We start from the raw sequence: 20,478 nt of genomic DNA on the forward strand, positions 1-20,478 counted from the left end.
CTGATGAACATAGATGCAAAAATCCTCAACAAAATACTAGCAATAGTATAGTATAGTATCTCAATAGATGCAGAAAATGCTTTCGACAAAATTCAACACCCATTTATGATGAAAACCCTCCAGAAAGTAGGCAAAGAGGGAACTTATCTCAACATAGTAAAGGTCATATATGACAAACCCAGAGCCAACATTGTCCTCAATGGTGAAAAACTGACACCATTTCCACTAAGATCAGGAACAAGACAAGGTTGCCCACTCACCACTATTATTCAACATTCTTTTGGAAGTTTTAGCCACAGTAATCAGAGAAAAAAAGAAATAAAAAAATCCAAATCGGAAAAGAAGTAAAGCTGTCACTGTTTGCAGATGACATGATACTATACATACAGAATCCTAAAGATGCTACCAGAAAACTACTAGAGCTAATCAATGAATTTGGTAAAGCAGCAGGATACAAAATTAATGCACAGAAATCTCTTGCATTCCTATACACTAATGATGAAAAATCTGAAAGAGAAATTAAGGAAACACTCCCATTTACCACTGCAACATAAAGAATTAAATACCTAGGAATAAACCTACCTAAGGAGACAAAAGACCTGTATGCAGAAAACTGTAAGACACTGATGAAAGAAATTAAAGATGATATAGACAGATGAAGAGCTATACCATGTTCTTGCATTGGAAGAATCAGCAATGTGAAAATGACTATACTACCCAAAGCAATCTACAAATTCAATGCAATCCCTATCAAACTACCAATGGCATTTTTCACAGAACTAGAACAAAAAATTTCACAATTTGTATGGAAACACAAAAGACCCCGAATAGCCAAAGCAATCTTGAGAAAGAAAAACGGAGCTGGAGAAATCAGGCTCCTGGACTTCAGACTATAGTACAAAGCTACAATAGCTTTGTACAAAGTACAGTACAGTAATCAAGACAGTATGGTACCAGCACAAAAACAGAAACATAGATCAATGGAATAAGATAGAAAGCCCAGAGATAAACCCACGCACCTATGGTCAACTAATCTATGACAAAGGAGGCAAGGACATACAATGGAGAAAAGACAGTCTCTTCAATAAGTGGTGCTGGGAAAACTGGACAGCTACTGGTAAAAGAATGAAATTAGAACACTCCCTAACACCATACACAAAAATAAACTCAAAATGGATTAGAGACCTACATGTAAGACCGGACACTATAAAACTCTTGGAGGAAAACATAGGAAGAACACTCTTTGACATAAATCACAGCAAGATCTTTTTTGATCCACCTCCTAGAGTAATGGAAATAAACACAACAATAAACAAATGGGACCTAATGAAACTTAAAAGCTTTTGCACAGCAAAGGAAACCATAAACAAGACGAAAAGACAACCCTCAGAATGGGAGAAAATATTTGCAAACAAATCAACGGACAAAGGATTAATCTCCAAAATATATAAACAGCTCATGCAGCTCAATATTAAAAATACAAACAACCCAATCCAAAAATGGGCCAAAGACCTAAATAGACATTTCTCCAAAGTAGACATACAGATGGCCAAGAAGCATATGAAAAGATGCTCAACATCACTAATTATTAGAGAAATCAAAATCAAAACTACAATGAGGTACCACCTCACACCATTTAGAATGGGCGCCATCAGAAAATCTACAAACAACAAATGCTGGAGAGGGTGTGGAGAAAAGGGTACCCTATTGCACTGTTGGTGGGAATGTAAATTGATACAGCCACTATGGAGAACAGTATGGAGGTTCCTTAAAAAACTAAAAATAGAATTACCATATGACCCAGCAATCCCACTACTGGGTATATACCCAGAGAAAACCATAATTCAGAAAGACACATGCACCCCAATGTTCCTTGCAGCACTATTTTCAATAGCCAGGTCATGGAAGCAACCTAAATGCCCATTGACAGACGAATGGATAAAGAAGATGTGGTACATATATACAATGGAATATTACTCAGCCATAAAAAGGAACGAATTTGGGTCATTTGTTGAGACGTGGATGGATCTAGAGACTGTCCTACAGAGTGAAGTAAGTCAGAAAGAGAAAAACAAATATCGTATATTAACGCATATATGTGGAACCTAGAAAAATGGTACAGATGAACTGGTTTACAGGGCAGAAATTGAGACACAGATGTAGAGAACAAACGTATGGACACCAAGGGGGGAAAGCAGCGGGGGTGGGGGGGGGGTGATGAATTGGAAACTGGGATTGACATGTATACACTGATGTGTATAAAACTGATGACTACCCCTTCTCCCCGTGCCAAATAAAAAAAGAAAAAAAAAAAAAACTGATGACTAATAAGAGCCTGCTGTATAAAATAAAATAAAATAAAATTCAAAAATTCAAAAAAAAAAAAAGAATGTGCTTTGCCCAGTGCTGGGTACATGACAGAGGGGGGTCAATTTCTTTTCTCACCTTCCCACTCACACCAGCATTTCAGCTTTGATGGTGTCCTTACCCAGCCCTGGACACTGTGCTCCACAATGCTGTTCTCTGTACTCCCACACGCCTTTGATCATAGTTCACGTACCACTTACCCTATTTTGTATGTATCCTATTTATTTTAAGCAATTTAGATGTAATTATTTTGAGTAATTAGTCTTTTCTCTGTTTCTAGATTAAAAACACGTCAAGGACAGAGGTTTGATCTTGTTCATCTTCTTATCTCTCAATGCATATAGTATTATGTACTGAACATAATAGGAACTCTATAAATGTGTACTAAGTTGAATTGTATAATTTTACATGTTTTATGCAAGTTTTAAAATAAAAAAAGTTTTGCTTTAAGGATTAAAAGACTTAGAAGCAGAACAGAGAATTACCATACTGCAAATACAGTATAGCCCCCTAGCACCCAACACAGGTCTTGAAATACAGTCAGTGTTCCCTAAATTGTGTTGATTAACTTGTGTGTCACAGACTGAACACCTAGTATGATGAATACAGTGTTGAAAAATAAGTGTTTTTAGTCAAAAAAGACTTGGACAAAAGAGATGTCAGTAATATCTACTTAAACCCATCATTACTACTGGAAAAAAATGCCCAAAGAAAATCGGTTCTAATGGTATTGAACAGCAAAATTATTCTGCTCTGGAATATGAGTTTTAGTTTTAATAGGTTTGTAGTCTCTGTTTCCAAAGAAACTAAAACCTCAGAAATTGAGCTTAAATTGTATGCACAAATGTATAATGACTTTTAGGATGCTTTAGCTGAACTGTATTCAGTGAAAATAATTACGTTTCCCATTTTATTTGTGGTAAATAATATGAAGAGCTAATGTTTGAACAGATTAAAAATTAAATACATAATACTTTTTAACTATTTATCTTGAAAGTAAAAAAAAAAAAAAACCAAACTTTTATAATAGAGTACGAAAGTTATTACTGATGTAACTTTTAACAGTCGTTGCTGTTAATTCTTTAAAAATATATGTCAAAATGGTTAAGATCATGACCTGCTGTCAGAGAGACACCAGGGTTACATCTATAGCTTTAGACCTTGACCAAATTACTTAACCTCCAAATCTCCATTTGCTCACCTGTAATATGAAGATAACAGGAGTGTCTATTTGAAGGGTTGCTGTAAAAATGAAATGATTAAATGATACTGATTGTAAAGCACTGTGCCTGACACCAAAGTAAGGCCTTGATAAATGGCAGCCATAATCATCATCATTATTACAGAAGTTAAACTAGTTGTAATTATTTAGAACTTGGTTATATATTTTATATACATAAAATATGTGATATCGGCGAGATATGTACATAAATCGCAGCTACCTTCTGGCAATATATTTTACGAAGCAGTCTTCTTCCAAAGGAGATCCCAAGGCGGCTAGAGCCACTCCAGCCAAGTGGCACAGTCTTCACCCCTCGGGCGCGCGGATGGCTCTGTCGCGGGCCGGCTCCCCAGGCTGTGCGGCGACCGGGCGGTGCTCAGTGGGCGCGGGCCTGGGGCGGGCGCCGGAGCCCGGACGGCGCGGCGCGGCGCGGCGCGGCGGGCCCCGGACAAGCCTCCCGCGCCGCCCCGCCCGCTCGGCTGGGATGAGTGACGGCGACAACAGGTGCGGCGCGGCGTCCGCGGCTTCTCCGGAGCCCCCGAGTTTGGCGCGTCAGGCCCCCGGGGGTCAGACTTTGACTCAGCAAACTGGCCTCCTTGCCCCGCACCAGCCTTCCGAAGTCGCCCCTCAACAGGCTTCTTGCACCTTAGTAAAGCCTGAGGTCACCTCCACCTCTCGAAACCCACGAGTCCCAGAGGCCAACTTTTCTCCAAAGGGGAGGAGAAGGAAAGGCGTGAAAGGCGTGCGGTGCATGGAACTCTGCATAACCGTTCGCTCTCTCCTCCCCAGCCGTCCGAAAACAGGCGCGAGTGGCTCCAGAAGGGAGCCCTCGCTCCGCACACCCCACGCCCGCCCCGACCTGCTGTACTCTCTGCCCCTGAGACGGCCCAGCTCGGCGACCACGGGCCACCGCCGAAACCCGCCCGCCCGCGCCCCTCCCCGGCTTGCGGCGCCCGCCCGCACCGCCGTCCGCCGCCCTAGGCGACGCCGTCAGCCCCTCCCCGCCCCCCGGGTGGCAGGTTCAGGCCCCGGGTCCGAGTCTGCGGCCCTGCAGCTGCCACCAACGCCGTCGCCGCCAGGGGGAGAGAGTCTCCGTCGGGAAACGTGGTATTGCTTCCTGGGTGTGACGGTGCTTTCAAACTTTAGGTTTCTGTTCCTTTCCCCCTGGCTTTTGAAGAACAGAGAGGAAGATGGAGACCGAGTCCGGGGCGGTGAGTACGGCAGTCAAGGCCCAGGGTCCTGGGCCCCGGGGTAGTGGGGAGAAGGAGCAATGTGGACTCCGTCTGTGAGGGGCTGGAAGGGCGAGTCTAGAGCCTGCGATTTTGTCGGCAAGTAACGTGGTCAGGGAGCCCCATCGACTGCCGCGAAGAGCGGCCCGCCTGCAGGCCCCGTCGGGTTGTGTCGTAGGGTCGGGAAGGTGCGGCCACCGGGCCTGGACGGGGTGTAGACGGGATGGGAGACTTAGGCAGCGACCGGGAGGGGGTGGGTGGCTGGGCCCTGTGCACCAGGCCGGGTCCACGCTAGAGAAACAGCTTTCCCGCCAAAATTAGGCTCGCTGCGTCTTTGACGCTCACTCCCACCGGACTCCGCCTAGCCGCCCCCCTGAGGCGTTGCCCCGGCGGCTGAAGCCTCCTCTCCTCGACTGGTCAGCGGGGACCAGAAGGCCCAAGAGACCTGGCCAGGGGCGGGGGCGGGGCTGGGTAGCGGGGACCTGTGCCCAGGTCGGACCGGAACCTCTAGCACCAGGTGCGAGCCCAAGCCAGACAGGGCCGGGCGGGGGAGGGGCGGGAGACCTCTTAGGCCCGAGGACCTGCGGCAACGTGCCGCCGTGCCCCGCCCGGCGCCCGCCGGCAGCCAATCAGCGAGCGCCACGCGAGGCTCGCCTGGCAGGCTGCACACTAGGCCGGCGTCGAAGTCGGTGCCGTTGAGGGTTCCCGCCACTGCTGCTGGCGGGTTTGCAGGGCAGAATTTCTCGCTGGCTAGCCTTCTTTTCCCTCCCGCACTTTGGTGGGGAGGGAGTGGATCCTCGAGGCAGTGATCAAGTTCACGATGACCCGAGAGAACCCAAGGAAGTTGTCGCCTCAGCCATTTCCCCCAGCGCCTCAGCTTGCTGGCTTCGGAGGGGAAGGAGCACGGAGGCCGTAACTGCGACGGTTAGCCCGCCCTTTTCCTGTTGTCTTTGTTGGCGAAGTAGATGATAGATTTCGAGGTTAATTTTAGAGGGGAGGAGGCAGTGGGGGCACATTACTTCGGAGGAAATTTTAAATAAACTAGTACTAGAAGTTTTACTAAGGACCCTTACTGCTAACCCCAAAACAGCACCAGTCTAAGTGCTTTTCATACATTTGAAAAATTATTGCCAGCAGAATTTGAGGCTTTCTTAATTAACTCAGTGAATCGCTAACCTTCTCTGAGGAACTTAAAGATCGCCTCTACCTGAGCCTTGTTACTACCAAGATTAAAATATTTTCTAGGCTATTATTCATGTTGTAGTCTTCAGCCCACCCACAACCTAAGGGTTGGCATATCGTGAGCAGGAAGAAATTACTCATTTATTCATTCGTTCAACAAATATTTATTGAACACGTGCTATATATGGTCCCTACTTTAGATGCTGCGGTGAACAAAACAGGCAAAACCCTCCTCTTTCTTGAACGTTGCATTATAGTGGAAAGAGACAGACAACAAACATAATAAATAAATTACATGGTATTACATGTTGGTAAGTGGTAAGGAGAAAAATAAAACAGTTGGCACCCACAATAGGAGTCTTAGAAAATGAAGAATGAAGTGAGTGGTATGTAAAAAGTTCGTGTTTTTCCTTCCTTGGTATCATTTAACTGATTTCTCAAGATTGGAAATAAAGCACTCTGTTCTCTTCCATTCACGTCATTCCTCTCTTAATGAAAACTAATGGAGTTGACTTTTATTTAAACAAATTTGGAACAAAAGAGTTCATCCATTGAATTCATTTTGTTTTTAAGAAGAGAATTTCATGACGATTGATTTTTTTTTTAACTTTGCAAATAGGTAATGACTACATTCTGTAACCCGGCAGAGAGAAAAGATTGTATCTACCAGAGCTGTTCTGTTATCTCTAGCAATACAAGTCCACAGTTGAAAAGTAAAACTAAGCATCCCAGAATCATCCAGTCTGGGCACTATGTCTTACAAGTAAAGTGACTGAAGTTACAAATAACGTCCAAATGCCCAGGGAGGATGCTGTTAGGATTCCCAGTTTTTTTAATTGGCAACTACAACATAGCAATTATTAAATACGATGACTCTGTGGTTTAAGAGATGTTTTTATGAACTCCCTTACTAGGGAGTGTTTTTCCCCCTTAAGACTAGATGGAGAATAGAGCCCATAAGGTCCAGCCTATAGCCCCATAGTCACTACTGGCCTAGTCATTTCTCTGTACATCTTGCAGACATTAAGTTAGTGATTATGGTTTTATTGGCCAATGAAGTGAAAGGAGAGCAAATGTGAAAAAGGACAACCCCATTATCTAAGTTGGAAATTCATTTTCATGAATTTGTTTCTCAGAGAATTTAAATCATTAACTCCAAGCTTTTTGAAGCACTCATTTAGGGTCTCAAAAGTCTGTTTCGTGTTCCCAGAAGGAGAATAATTAGCAAGTTCTTAAATTGGTTTCTCTTTAAAATTCTATTCTCAAGCCTTGTTTTTTTTTCAGATGCACCTTAAGAGTCTACTATCTTGCCATTGTGCAAAGGCGTATATGTTAATATATATTTGTTAAAATCTAAATTAGGTCCGCTGACTTAGAATTGTGAACATATGAATATGAGCTCAATTCTTTAGCATAAAGAAAAAATTAGTATAAAAAATTTTAGTATGAAAATTTATGCCTGTGAGTTATAGATACACAATTTTTTTTTTTTTTTTTTTTACAAAATCGGTCCACTTTTCCAATTGCCAAGTGCATTTTAAAAATTTGACTTTAGAGTTGAAAAACTGTGAACTTGTGTCAGAGTCTGTTTACTTGTCAATGCCCTTTAGCCAAAGACCACCACAAATACACCTGCAGTTTATTAAAGTTGGATCTTCTGAATTAACAACAAGGAAGAACATACACCATGCGGCCTCTCAGCAGGAAGGTGTTAGAAGAACTTATTATAGGATTTAAGCTTATATTAAGCACTTTTTAGAGAGGGTTTAATGAAGAAGGCTTTACTCTGAAATACGTGTTGTCAGGAAGTGGGAGTAATTCTATGATTGGGTCTGTTAATTCTTACCTAGGAGACAAGAAAAACAGATTGAAGCTAAAGCTGTGATTGATAAAGAAGGAGCGGTCTTATCAGGCAGGATAGAAGGACGTTTGGTCATTCTTGTGGTTTGGGCAATGCTTTTGTTTTTGTCAATGTACAGATATGATTATGGAGTGGTCTTGTTTTTATCTTCATCCATCACAATCACAGAGGAGCCTTGCCCGATGTTGGTGTTCTGTTAACAAGAGAACACCACAGCCTAGCTGTGAGTTCCCGGCCAACTCCTAACAACACCAGGGCCTAGTAGGTTGTGCCAGGCCAGCTCCTAGCTGTCCAGGGTTACTCTTCTCTTTTTCAAACTTCTTTTTGAGTTTAATATTCTTCCTTAATGCTTATAATATTTAAATAGTACAGTTAATAATAACTAACATATGTATGTTTAAATAATATATTTAAGATTTAAGATCGTCTCTGTAGAGGAATGAATTCTACATTTCTTATATTTTTGTTGCCCCCAAAAGTTATTAGCTCTAATTATAATCTTCATAATATTAGCATAAAATTAAAGTCTGAAATACTACATTGTGTCAATGACTTATCTTTTTGAAGGATATATGCTTTCATCCTGCATCAAAACTTATACCCAGTACTAAGAGTTTAAAAGAATTTTATTTTACAGCAAACATCAAATCAGACGCAAACAGATTCATTATCTCCATCCCCTAATCCTGTGTCACCTGTGCCTTTGAATAACCCAACGAGTGCCCCGAGATATGGAACAGTGATCCCTAATCGCATCTTTGTAGGAGGAATCGACTTTAAGGTACCTAATTATGCATGCAACGTAGTGTATTCTTTGTATTAGAAGTGTTTTATTTCTCAGAAATTGTTTCTTCCTGCAACTTTAAAAATAATAACATATTTGCTATTTGCATAATGATTAGTAGGTTTCAAATTGTCTTAATATAAAGAATCTTTTCAACAACAATGTAGGTTAAATAGAGTATATGTAATTGTCCAATTTCACATACAAGGAAATTGAGGCTCACTGACATATCTATAGGCTCCTAGCTACTTAGTGACAAAGTGAAAACTAGAATTCTATTTTTCTGACTCATATCTCCACATGCTTTATTTCACCATATCACACTAATTATACTTTTTTACTCTAATAGCCCAAATAATGAGTGATTACAATTTTCAAAAGAAGACTCAATTAAGGAAAAAGAAAACAAAAACACAGCATTTTTATGAAATCCTGTTTCTTTATCCCAACTTTCATCTTAGGCTCCTGAGTAACTTCCTAAACTTCTGTCTTTTGCAGGTTGCTTTCTATCACCTAGTTTAGAATTTGATCACTAAAAAAGGCCTGTGTCTTAGAATAAAGCATTTTAACAGTAATATGTTTAAATAATGTGATCAGCCATTTCACTCTTTCAGAGAGGCATAGTTTTGTGAGATGTTTTGCAGCACCCCCATGTGGGAGGTGGTAGTTAAACACCTGCAGGAAAGGCAAGCATAGATAATTTAGGAGCACTCTTACTTCCAAGTGGATATATCGAAGGATTTCCAAGCTTCCATATTACGTACTGGAAATTTCAGGGAGAGTTGTCTTAATAAAAAAAAAAAACTTGTGCAATTAGGATATGATATTTGACATTTAATACTCGCTATTTTCCAATGATCAATCTCTCACAATTTGTATGGAATTACTTTTTTCCTGCTCAAGATAAATGTTACACTTGATGTATTTGTCAAAACTGTGAGTCTTAAGCAAGTATGTGATTGGTTCACTAAAAATAAATTAAGGAAAATAATTTCTTATGAAATGCTTATTTTTAAAAAAATTTTCTGTTTCTGTAGAAAATATTAATAGCTGACCATACATATTCAAGTTGAATATTCTTGTTCAGAATTTATATTATATTAGCTTAGTATATTTTTAAATAAATAATCAATAAATGTAATAATTTATATGGCTAGGTTAGTGTAGGTTTTTATTGAAGCCAATCAGCTACAATATGAACTTTGGGGGCCATTATTACAGTACAGTCATAGCTTTAACATAACTGCTAGGGTTCTCTCCCTCATACTTATACCTTTCGCAAAACCATAGGTAATTTCCAGCAAGGAAATAGTTTACCATAGTAGCAAGCAGTCTCAAACTTTTTAAAATTCTTCTTTTTAGAACCCTACAGCCCATCCCTTTTAATATTTAATCATCTTGACTTTTAATCTCCTTACTTTTCAGCAAAGAAATGGAGCTGCAAAATTTGAGCTAGTGATTTTTCTATCAGAGAATAGTTTGAATTAATTTGTTTTCAAGTCTCTAACAGAAACCTTATTCTGACGTTGATTCCATTTTGTGGTTATTGAAATGAGGCAGTCAGTTATTCTCAGATTAACTCAGTATTTGTCATCATCCAGTTTAGCAGGCTTTAGGTTACCAACTAAAAACCAGTAAGTAGTGAGGTAGCAGTGGAACTCAAGAAATATTGCTCTGGTGATAGGCATGTCTTTTCCTAGATATATAAAGAAAAATTTTTTCTATGGATATTTAAAGTTCCTCTTGGGGGCAAACACTTATAGCTGAACCAGAAAATGAAATTGCAATGAATTTAGTGTGAATACTCTAGAGAAAGGTGATACGGGTCTATTATGAGACTATTTCAATTAAAACCAGATATGCCAAACCATCTTTGTAGACATCTTGTACATGATAATCTAATTATGACTCAATTTTTTTTGCATATCATCATAATGTCTGTATTTAGCTGACATGTATATTGAGTACAGATAAAGCATCTAAAAACTTTAAATCTTGTAGCCTCTCTGTTGTTATCACAAATTGAGTTCAGGTACTTTTGGAAATATATTTCCTTCCTAAGACCTTACTTTTCCTGGGGACTCTGCTGATTAAAATAGAGTGACTGGTATAGGCCAGCATAACCTAGTTCCACTGCTATGACTGTGGGCCTCTCTGAACCACAAGAACCAATAGTAGTATGCCCTTAGTATAATTATAGCCATGCCTAGTACAATTTTATTAAAAACTAGCTAACTAGAGAACAAGAATTCCTTTAAATAGTGAGCCTTCTTTGTAGTTTTTTAAAAATTCAGCTTAAAATATTTTATTGTGGTGTAATATTTTAACAACATAGTATTAACAACTCTGCATAAAGCAAAGTTTTCATATTGATTTAATAACCTAGTGGTTTCATGCACTGTTTTTATGATGAGAGGCATTCTTATATCCATATTGTTATTTATGTTACCTTTTGTGTCTCCAAACCAAGCATAGGAGTTGTTTCATCTTTTATCAATTAAAATGGTTTTTGTGTGTTTTCTTTTTATACCATTAGACACATGAAAATGATTTAAGAAAATTTTTTTCCCAGTATGGGTCTGTAAAAGAAGTGAAGATTGTAAATGACAGAGCTGGAGTGTCCAAAGGGTTAGTATCGCTATAGATAGTACATAGAATTGACAATTGTATTTTTATTGGATTACTAGGTTTTGTATACTAACTTACTTTGGTTCCATTTTTTAAAAGAGAGTTTCATGCCTTCTTCTTTCCTCCTACCTTTTGATTTCAGTGTGTGTGTGTTTGTGTATTTTGGAGGAATGGTGACACTATAATATTCCTTAACTTGTTGGAAAGTTATTACAAAGGCTGAGGGACCATTCATTGTTAGGTAATAAGCACTTAATGTCGAGTAGCTGTTGTCCAGTAGCCAAGGAACCAGAAGCTAACGGAATCTGATATTTTTGGAGTTGTATACCTGCTTTAGACTAGAGAGAACTTTACTTGAAAAAGGCTGACACAAAAGAATGTCCATAGGTTGTGCCTCCAAGACCTAATTAGGGGACTAATCTGAGAAATATAACTCTTAATGAGAATGATTTTTAATTGCCAAATCAAGGAGAATGAAAATTAAGGGAAAAAAGCAGTAGGATTTGTCTAGTACTGTCTAGTGCCCTTAGAGCTGTTTCAGTGGATTGGTATATTCAAAAGCCAAATACCAGAGAAGAAAAAGGTAGTTTGCATAGGGTACTCGCTTAAGAAGTTTGACTGCAAAGTTAAAGAAATCGATGAAGGATTATGTTTGTTTTCTTGAAAAAAAGGCAATATATACATACTTAGAGGCATAAAAGAAGGGACCAATAAGGTGGAAGGAAAATTATATTAGTGGGAAACTACATGTAAGTATGACAGGTGGACACTTTGGAAGAGATGAGATCCTGCAAAGGTTATTTTTAAACAAATGAGATATTTCCTGAGACTGACAATCAATATTAGGATGAAGTGAGATTGTACCTCTTTTATTTGGCTTAATAGAATTTGTAATATACATTTTTTAATCATTGAAAAACACACATAGAAATGTAGACTGTATTTTATGCTTTTTTCCACTGGGTGGTATATGTGTTCTACCAAAAAAAAAAAAAACTAATAATAGCGTAAAAATATTTCTTTAGCCATTGTTTAATGTTTGGGCAAATAGAAAAAAAAGAATTCCTTTGTTGAAAAAGAAAATTCATATATAATACAGTAATTATGAATTGAAGAAAACAGTAAATGTTTACTAATTACACAATACATAATTACATAATAGTAATTATGAATTGAGGAAAATAGTAGTTTAGCACTACTCAGAAGAGTTTCCTTAAGTTATCCAAATAGAGATTACATTTTGGGGGGATATACTTTTTATTTCTTTCATTCCTTTTTTTCTACCTATTTTGGCTTTTTGGACATGGCATACATTGTGTATTTGTGTCTTGATCATATGATTTATACTCTGAAGGTAACAAGTATATATGAAAAAGCAGATATAAAGTCTGGGTTGTACATATTTTTAATTGATTTTATTTGGGAAATATACTAATAGTTGCATTATCAGTTTATATATGCTGATAATAGTAAATAATATGTTTGTATACTCATTTACCAACATAAAAAATTTTATTATGTTGAAACTTTTAAATTTTTAAAGGTTTTTTTTCTACTTTGATTTCTATTTAAACCAAACTTCTGTCATTTTAAAAGGAGATTACTGCTCTGGACTGAAATTTATTGCATCCCAATTTGTAAACCAGAATACAAATCTCTCATGCTTTCCTGCCTTACTTACAGCTCAGGTCTGAAACTGTTTCAAGATCCCCTGGGGTTTTTTTTTTTTCTTTTAGGCCCCTCCCTTTAAGAGGAGGTGACAGTGTTAAGCTGTGAATGATTCTCCTAAGTTTTGCATACTGGTGCACCAAGGAAAAATGTTCACTCCTACCATGGCCCATTCTTTCTTTTTTGTTTTTTTTCTTTTTTTGGCTGCGCCTTGAGGCATGTGGGATGTTCCCCGACCAGGGATCAAACCCATGCCCCCTGCACTGGGAGTGCAGAGTCTTAACCGCTGGACTGCCAGGGAAGTACCCCGCAATGGCCCATTCTTAAAAAAAAAAAAAAAAAAAAAAAATTTTAATCTTAATATAATTCCAATGTAATGTTCTGAGATAATAATTAATGCATTTATTTAGGTATGGCTTTGTCACTTTTGAAACACAAGAAGATGCACAAAAAATTTTACAAGAGGTAAGATATTTTGGTGTTTTTAACTTAATTTTTAGAACTTCTTTCTTTGAAACTAATTCTTTAAGGTATTAATTTAATAATAGTAGGGTTCCAGTACAATGATTGATTGCTAAAAAAAAAAAAATTTTATCTTCTTTGCATCTTAAGATTGACATTGGTCTCCAAAAAAATGAATTAAAAAAAAAAGATTAAAGAGAAACTTTATCTGCAGAAAAACAAATTCCAAATAATTATGTAAGTATGGTTGTGAAGTTACAATTTTTCACTTTATTTGCTTAAACTAAGAATTTAAGGATGTATCTTTCCTGAAGTGTTAATAGCACTTTGAATTCCTAAAAAACACTACAAATGTAGATTCCTAGAGTGAGGTTATCTGAGATTATTTCCCTCCTCTGAAAAACTTTATAAAAACTAAGAGCATTCATAGAAAAAGTCTATAGCCTGCAGTTAAGTATATAATAACTTCAAATTTGGCAAGTGTAATATTTAAATTTTTTAGGAAAAAATTTTATTTAAATTGTATTTAAGTCATATGCAGTCGATTCTCATTATTTGTAGTGGTGTGTTCTATAAAATCACCACGAACACTGAATTAGCAAATATTGAAGTGCTGCACCTAGAAGAATACAGGGCTAGGTTCCCACAAGCTTCTGCACACAATATTTTCATCAGCCAATCAATACGTAACTTTGTCTTATGTGTGCTTCTGTTTAAAGATATTATATTTAATTTATATTTTTGATTCATTAACACTGAACTCGTGGCCAACAGCACTATAACTCATGCCTGAATTAAACCCAGCTAGCACATATTTTCTCCATTAAGGCACATGACAGTCTTTTTGCACTTAAGAACACTAGCAAGCACTTCAGCACTACACTTGAGGGCCATTTTAAATAGCAAAAATACCAACATAAGGCACAAAAATGTGAAAAACATGACACTAAATAGAACATGAAAAGGACAATTGTTTACAGTATAAAAGATGGAAAAAGAATACAGAGTCTCACCCTGTTTGACCTTAGCTGGGACCATGTGTGTAAGGTGACTCAGATTTTTCACTTCTCTGCTCACATACACTAATAACTAGTAAATCGCCAGATGAGGAATTAGGGTCAGAGCATTGGAACCAAGATTCACACCCAGATCTATTTAAATCCAAAGACTTTGCCCTTTCCACTATGCCTTGCCACTTTCAAAGAATGATAATAAAATAATTTATTTTTTCTTATTTTAGGCTGAAAAACTTAATTACAAGGATAAGAAACTGAACATTGGTCCAGCAATAAGAAAACAACAAGTAGGGATCCCTCGTATGTATTGAGAACTAATGTATTTTTCAATATTTTTGCATGGTTCGTTTTTGAAATATTAGACTTTTAATAGAACTTCATTAAAATATCAGCTTTCTTTCATTTAATAAAGTAAATTTAGTGAAGTTGGTGGTCAAATGAATATTTCTTACCACAAATTAAAATATATTAGTTTTCAGGGTGGGGGGGCTAGGCAAAATTTATATAAATAATGATGTTTAACTATATTCTATATAGTTACATCTTTAAAGGAAAAATCTTTTATGATAAAAATATAGTTTAAAATTACAAAAGAAATTAAAAGTAGTTAATTACTATTTAGAAAATTTTCTAATTAACAAAGTAACTTAAAATTAGAGTAAAATTACAGAAAGTGAAAATATAGAACGAATATCAGAAACTCTGGGTGTATGGTACGTACTGTAACCCAACCACATGTATCATAATTAACAGAGGAAACAATCCCTAAAGCTTTAGGAATTGGCTAAGTTAGATGCCTTCCTCAAATTTTGGTAATGCTTTCGACTCTACTCTTTTTTTCCTCACTCTTCCCATTTATCAAGTTAGACATCTTTACAGTTAAATTTTACCTATAATATTTATTAAAATCTCCAACAGAATCTTTGGCTAGAAGGAGAAACTTTGCATAAAATTTGTAACTCAATTTTTTATTCTTCCTTAGCTGTGTCCTAGTGTCTGCTGGGATGTTTAAAACATTAGGTGGATATTGTACATCTGTTAACAAATTAATAGATTGTGCTCATTTGGACTGTTCTGTTCTTGACTTAGAAGTTAACAGATATCAAGTTTAATTTTGACTTAGTATTTGTTAATTTAGAAGATAACTGAAGTGTCCTTAGTAAGCTGATACTCCAAAATGGAATGCAGTAAATATGGCAGAATGCTGAATATTTTCAGACTACTATTGTTCGTTGCAAGAGTTAAGCTATAACATGTAATAACAGTTCTTTAGCCCATTATCACCATCAGTAGGAATAACTAGTAATGTTCATATTATGACCCACAAGTTGCTAAAAATAGAACATAAATCAGCACTATGCTGAATGCTTTCAAACAGATGAATAGTTATTTAAGAACTATTCAGCGCAAGGGTCAATGTTATGGGTTTTCATTTATTTCATTTAATCTTTACAGCAATCTGTGAGGTATTATTAGTTCTATTTTTGTAAATAGAAAATTCAGCTTAGAAAGGTAAAGTCATTGTTTTAGAAACATTTCTGCTGAAATAATCTTAAATGTAGAGGAGAGTTAATCTGGGCATGCTGTGGGTCTTAACCCAATGGCATCATACCAGAATTATAAATTTTCTTTAAATTCTTTAATTTTCTTTAAAGTCTCATGCCTTATGTAAAACTTCATGCACACTTTGGATTCTGTTCTATAACACTGTATTGTTTATTAAAATGTTTCCTAAAAATAATTGTTTGAATAAGACTGATTCTGTAAGAAGATCACCGTGTTCAGCCTGTGCCTTTTCATATTTTGTGACGTAACCATGCTAGGCCCAAATTTGAGAAGTATGGGGTTAAATAACTTAACCACATGGTAGCATTAGCCTTCAAATCCAGGACAGTTTGACTCCAAAGCTCTTTTTACTTTACTACAAAGAAAGAATAAGTATTAAAGATTTATTTACAAAATATAAGGGATTCTTATCTCATTTTTTTTCAAATCTATCACTTCTTTTCCATCTCCATTACCAATATTCTAGACCCAGCTACCCACTTTGCTTGCCTTAATTTCTAGAAAGCCTCCTAACTTGTCTCTCTGAATCCAGTCATGCTGCCTTCCAACCTATCACACACAAGGCAGCCAGAGTGATCTTTCAGACGTGCACATCTTATCATGTTATTCTCTGCTTATTTCGAGCTGTTCTTCTCTTTTCTTTCCACGCTTTAGCCATCTAGCCTTCCCTCAGTTTCAGAACATAACCATATTCCTGATATACTATTTTCTTTACCTAGAATGATCTTTGCCATCCCATTCATTCTTTAAAGCTCAGCCCAAAACAAATGTCATTTCCTCACAGATGCTACATATATACATATATATATTTGAAATGTTCACCATTGTACCCTATACTACCTCTTCATGTCTTTATCAAAATTGTATTTAATTAATTGCGTAATTAGCTAATGACTATCTTCCTTACCAGAACCTAACTTCTATGAAGATAGAGGCCATGGCATGCCCAATTTTTTTCTTTTTCATTTTGGCTCTATCACTAGGGCCTAGTTTAATGCCTTGTAATAGTAATCACTCAAAATTTATTTATTTAACAGATAAACCTGTGGTTCCTTGATGATCTTTGGAGGGAAATCCATGGACCTTCTGAATTGTGTGCAAAATTTTGTTTGAATATATGTATTTTTGAGAAAAGGGTCTGTGGCTTTCATCAGATTCTCAAAAGCATTGGATTAAGAACCACTAAAATATGCTATAACAATACTAGATGAAATGTGGTGAAAATATAAAAGCTGAGAAGTAGTAGTGCTATTTAGAGTGGCAGGCCAGTGCTGCTTACAGTGTGGTTTGCAGCCACCAACAGTTCACTTGGAATCTGTCAAAATGCAGTTCCTCAGGCCCTATCCCAGGCCTCCTGAATCAAAATCTCTTGAAAGACCTGGAATTTGTATTTTAATAAGCTGCCTAGGTTATTATAATGAATTTTAAATTTTGAGAAGCACTAGTATAGTGGAAGGAGGATTGCCAGTTCAGTAATTTACATAACCTGTTGGTCAAGTACTTAAATCTAACTTGGCATATAAAATTTTTAAAGTCTCCTGACAAAAAATTTTTTTTTAATTTTGGGGAGAGGGGTATATATAACTTTCACCTGGGAAAAGAGATGAGGACCCAAAATTAGCAACATAAAGGTCTGTGGTCATGTTTGTAATAGCAGCAGTTGTAGCAAAGGGAGACTAGAGAATAAAATATAGTCATAGCATGAGTGAGTGCTTGCTGATAGTAGATCCAAAGAATTTGTAAGGTGGAACAAGTGTCTTGAGGAAAGTAGAATTTTGTCTAATTTCACTGCCTCCATCTTCTTTGGCCTTTTACAAATAGACAGTCTTACTAAGATCTTAGGAACTTCACTACAGTGTCTATAGTCTTCAGGAAACTCTAAATTATGTGAAATTAATATTTGTAAAAATAATGACTTTGCTGATAATAATCTCAATTGTTAAGTTTTGTGTTTCATTATACTAGTATTAAAATCTGAATTGGTGAATTTTTAGTATTCCTTATCAAACTTGTTTCTTTTTCTTTCATTTACCTTAAGCTAACAAAAGCTCTAAGGTAGTGAGTTTGAAAATATATATTTCAAAGATACTTTAACATATGGAATTTTTTAAAGAACTTATAACATTCAATTTTTACTGTAGCTATATATATGTGTTAAGATAAACATTTTCCATTGTTCAGAAATTACATTTTTAAATGTTAAACTGAACATTTCAATTATTACTATTTACACTTTGTTTTAGGTTCCAGTATAATGCCAGCAGCTGGAACAATGTATCTAACAACTTCAACTGGATATCCTTACACTTATCATAATGGTGTTGCTTATTTTCATACTCCAGAGGTAGCTTCTGTCCCACCACCTTGGCCTGTAAGTAATTTCGTTTTAGTAGGGTTTCCATCTATTACTATTAAATTTTTTATTTCTGAAATATTTCAACCACAGACAATTACAAATAATAACAGCCATGTAGCTACCACTCAAATTTAATAGAGGTTAACATTTTACCATATTTACTTAAGTTCTTTTAATAGGGGGAATAAAATATAACAAATTCAAGTAAAGTCTCCTTGCCCCAATTATCTTACCCTCTTTTCCTCCTTAGAGGTTAATCAGAGTATCTTTTCTGTCCATTTTACATGTTTTTACTACAAATGTAGATATCCTTAAACAATAGATACATAGTATTGCTTTAGGCAGTTTTTAAACACTATATAAATAAGCTGTTTTCCTAGTCATCATTATGTTTTTGAGATTAAACCATGTTGATCCTAGCATATCTAGTTCATTTAAATTTTTTATAATATTCCATTGTATGAGTGTATATTCCCCTATTGATGGACATTGTAAGTTTTTTCTACAAGCAAGACTACATTGAGGAAACTATACTCAGTATTTTGTAATAACCTATAAGGGACAAGATTCAGAAAAAACAGTTATATATATATATGCATAACTGAATCACTTTGCTGTACACCTGAAACTAACACAACATTGTAAATCAACTATACGTCAATAAAAAAATTTAGTAAGATGAAGTATTTTCAATGCAGTTTTGAAATTGCATGTACTCTTTGTAAATTGCTTATGATTTTTTAAAATTTAACCATCGAGGTCCTATTTTTTATTCTAATCAATTTGCATGACTTAATGTAGAATCAAAACTTCATCATTTTATATATAAATTTTATACAGTATTATTTAATCTTTTTCATTCTTTCTGAGTTTAAAAGTTTTATAACTGAATCAATTGATTTTTTCATTTTACTTCATCACTTAAAATTTTGCCCCACTAGAGATCTGATAACTACTCAGATTTACTTTCTGCTAGTTATTCCATGATTTCATTTCACTTCATACTTAACTCTTTAATCCGTTTGGAGCTTTCTTGGGGTATGTTCTATGGTCATATTCCACAAGTTCAGAGAATCACGTGTGGAGTTCTGTTTGTTTTTTTCCTGAACAAAAATGAGCAGAAGACCTAAAGAGACATTTCTCCAAAAAAGACATACAGATGGCCAAGAAGCAGATGAAAAGCTGCTCAACATCACTAATTATTAGAGAAGTGCAAATCAAAACTACAATGAGGTATCACCTCACACCAGTTAGAATGGGCATCATCAGAAAATCTACAAACAACAAATGCTGGAGAGGGTGTGGAGAAAAGGGTGCCGTCTTGCACTGTTGGTGGGAATGTAAATTGTTACAGCCACTATGGAGAACAGTATGGAGGTTCCTTAAAAAACTAAAAATAAAATTACCATATGATCCAGCAATCCCACTACTGGGCATATACCTGGAGAAAACCATAATTCAAAAAGACACATGCACCCCAATGTTCCTTGCAGCACTATTTACAATAGCCAGGTCATGGAAGCAACCTAAATGCCCATCAACAGACGAATGGATAAAGAAGATGTGGTACATATATACAATGGAATATTACTCAGCCATAAAAAGGAACGAAATTGAGTCATTTGTTGAGACGTGGATGGATCTAGAGACTGTCATACAGAGTGAAGTAAGTCAGAAAGAGAAAAACAAATATTGTATGTTAACGCATGTATGTGGAACCTAGAAAAATGGTACAGATGAACCGGTTTGCAGGGCAGAAATAGAGACACAGATGTAGAGAACAAACGTATGGACACCAAGAGGGGAAAGCCACGGGGGGGTGGGGATGGTGGTGTGCTGAATTAGGCGATTGGGATTGACATGTATACACTGATGTGTATAAAATTGATGACTAATAAGAACCTGCTGTATAAAAAAAAAATAAAATAAAATTCAAAAATTTTTAAAAATGGGCAGAACCAACCCCTACAGATCTACATTTAGTAGGTCTGAGAGTGAAATATATATATGTATGAATATAATTCTATAAATATAACTAATATATTGTTTATGATTATAATATATTGAATATATAAATACAATAAATACAGTTATTTGCTATAATACATTACCCTATTTAGAAAAGTTGCAAGTTGCA

The 20,478-nt window shown here is 36.4% G+C and overlaps 1 protein-coding gene across 1 annotated transcript in view; it reads left to right on the top strand.

Annotated features, from left to right (window-relative positions):
• Nucleotides 1-4,779: 4,779 nt before the first annotated feature.
• BOLL (boule homolog, RNA binding protein) overlaps nt 4,780-20,478 on the top strand; it is a 30,781-nt gene continuing 15,082 nt past the window's right edge. Inside the window, exons 1-6 of the mRNA XM_068543842.1 lie at nt 4,780-4,800; nt 8,499-8,642; nt 11,182-11,273; nt 13,352-13,406; nt 14,644-14,719; nt 18,229-18,356. Coding sequence (XP_068399943.1) covers nt 4,780-4,800; nt 8,499-8,642; nt 11,182-11,273; nt 13,352-13,406; nt 14,644-14,719; nt 18,229-18,356 — 516 coding nt within the window. The remainder of the gene's footprint in view (nt 4,801-8,498; nt 8,643-11,181; nt 11,274-13,351; nt 13,407-14,643; nt 14,720-18,228; nt 18,357-20,478) is intronic.

The sequence above is a fragment of the Eschrichtius robustus genome, chromosome 5 (assembly GCF_028021215.1).
Source record: "Eschrichtius robustus isolate mEscRob2 chromosome 5, mEscRob2.pri, whole genome shotgun sequence".
Classification (NCBI taxonomy): Eukaryota; Metazoa; Chordata; class Mammalia; order Artiodactyla; family Eschrichtiidae; genus Eschrichtius; species Eschrichtius robustus.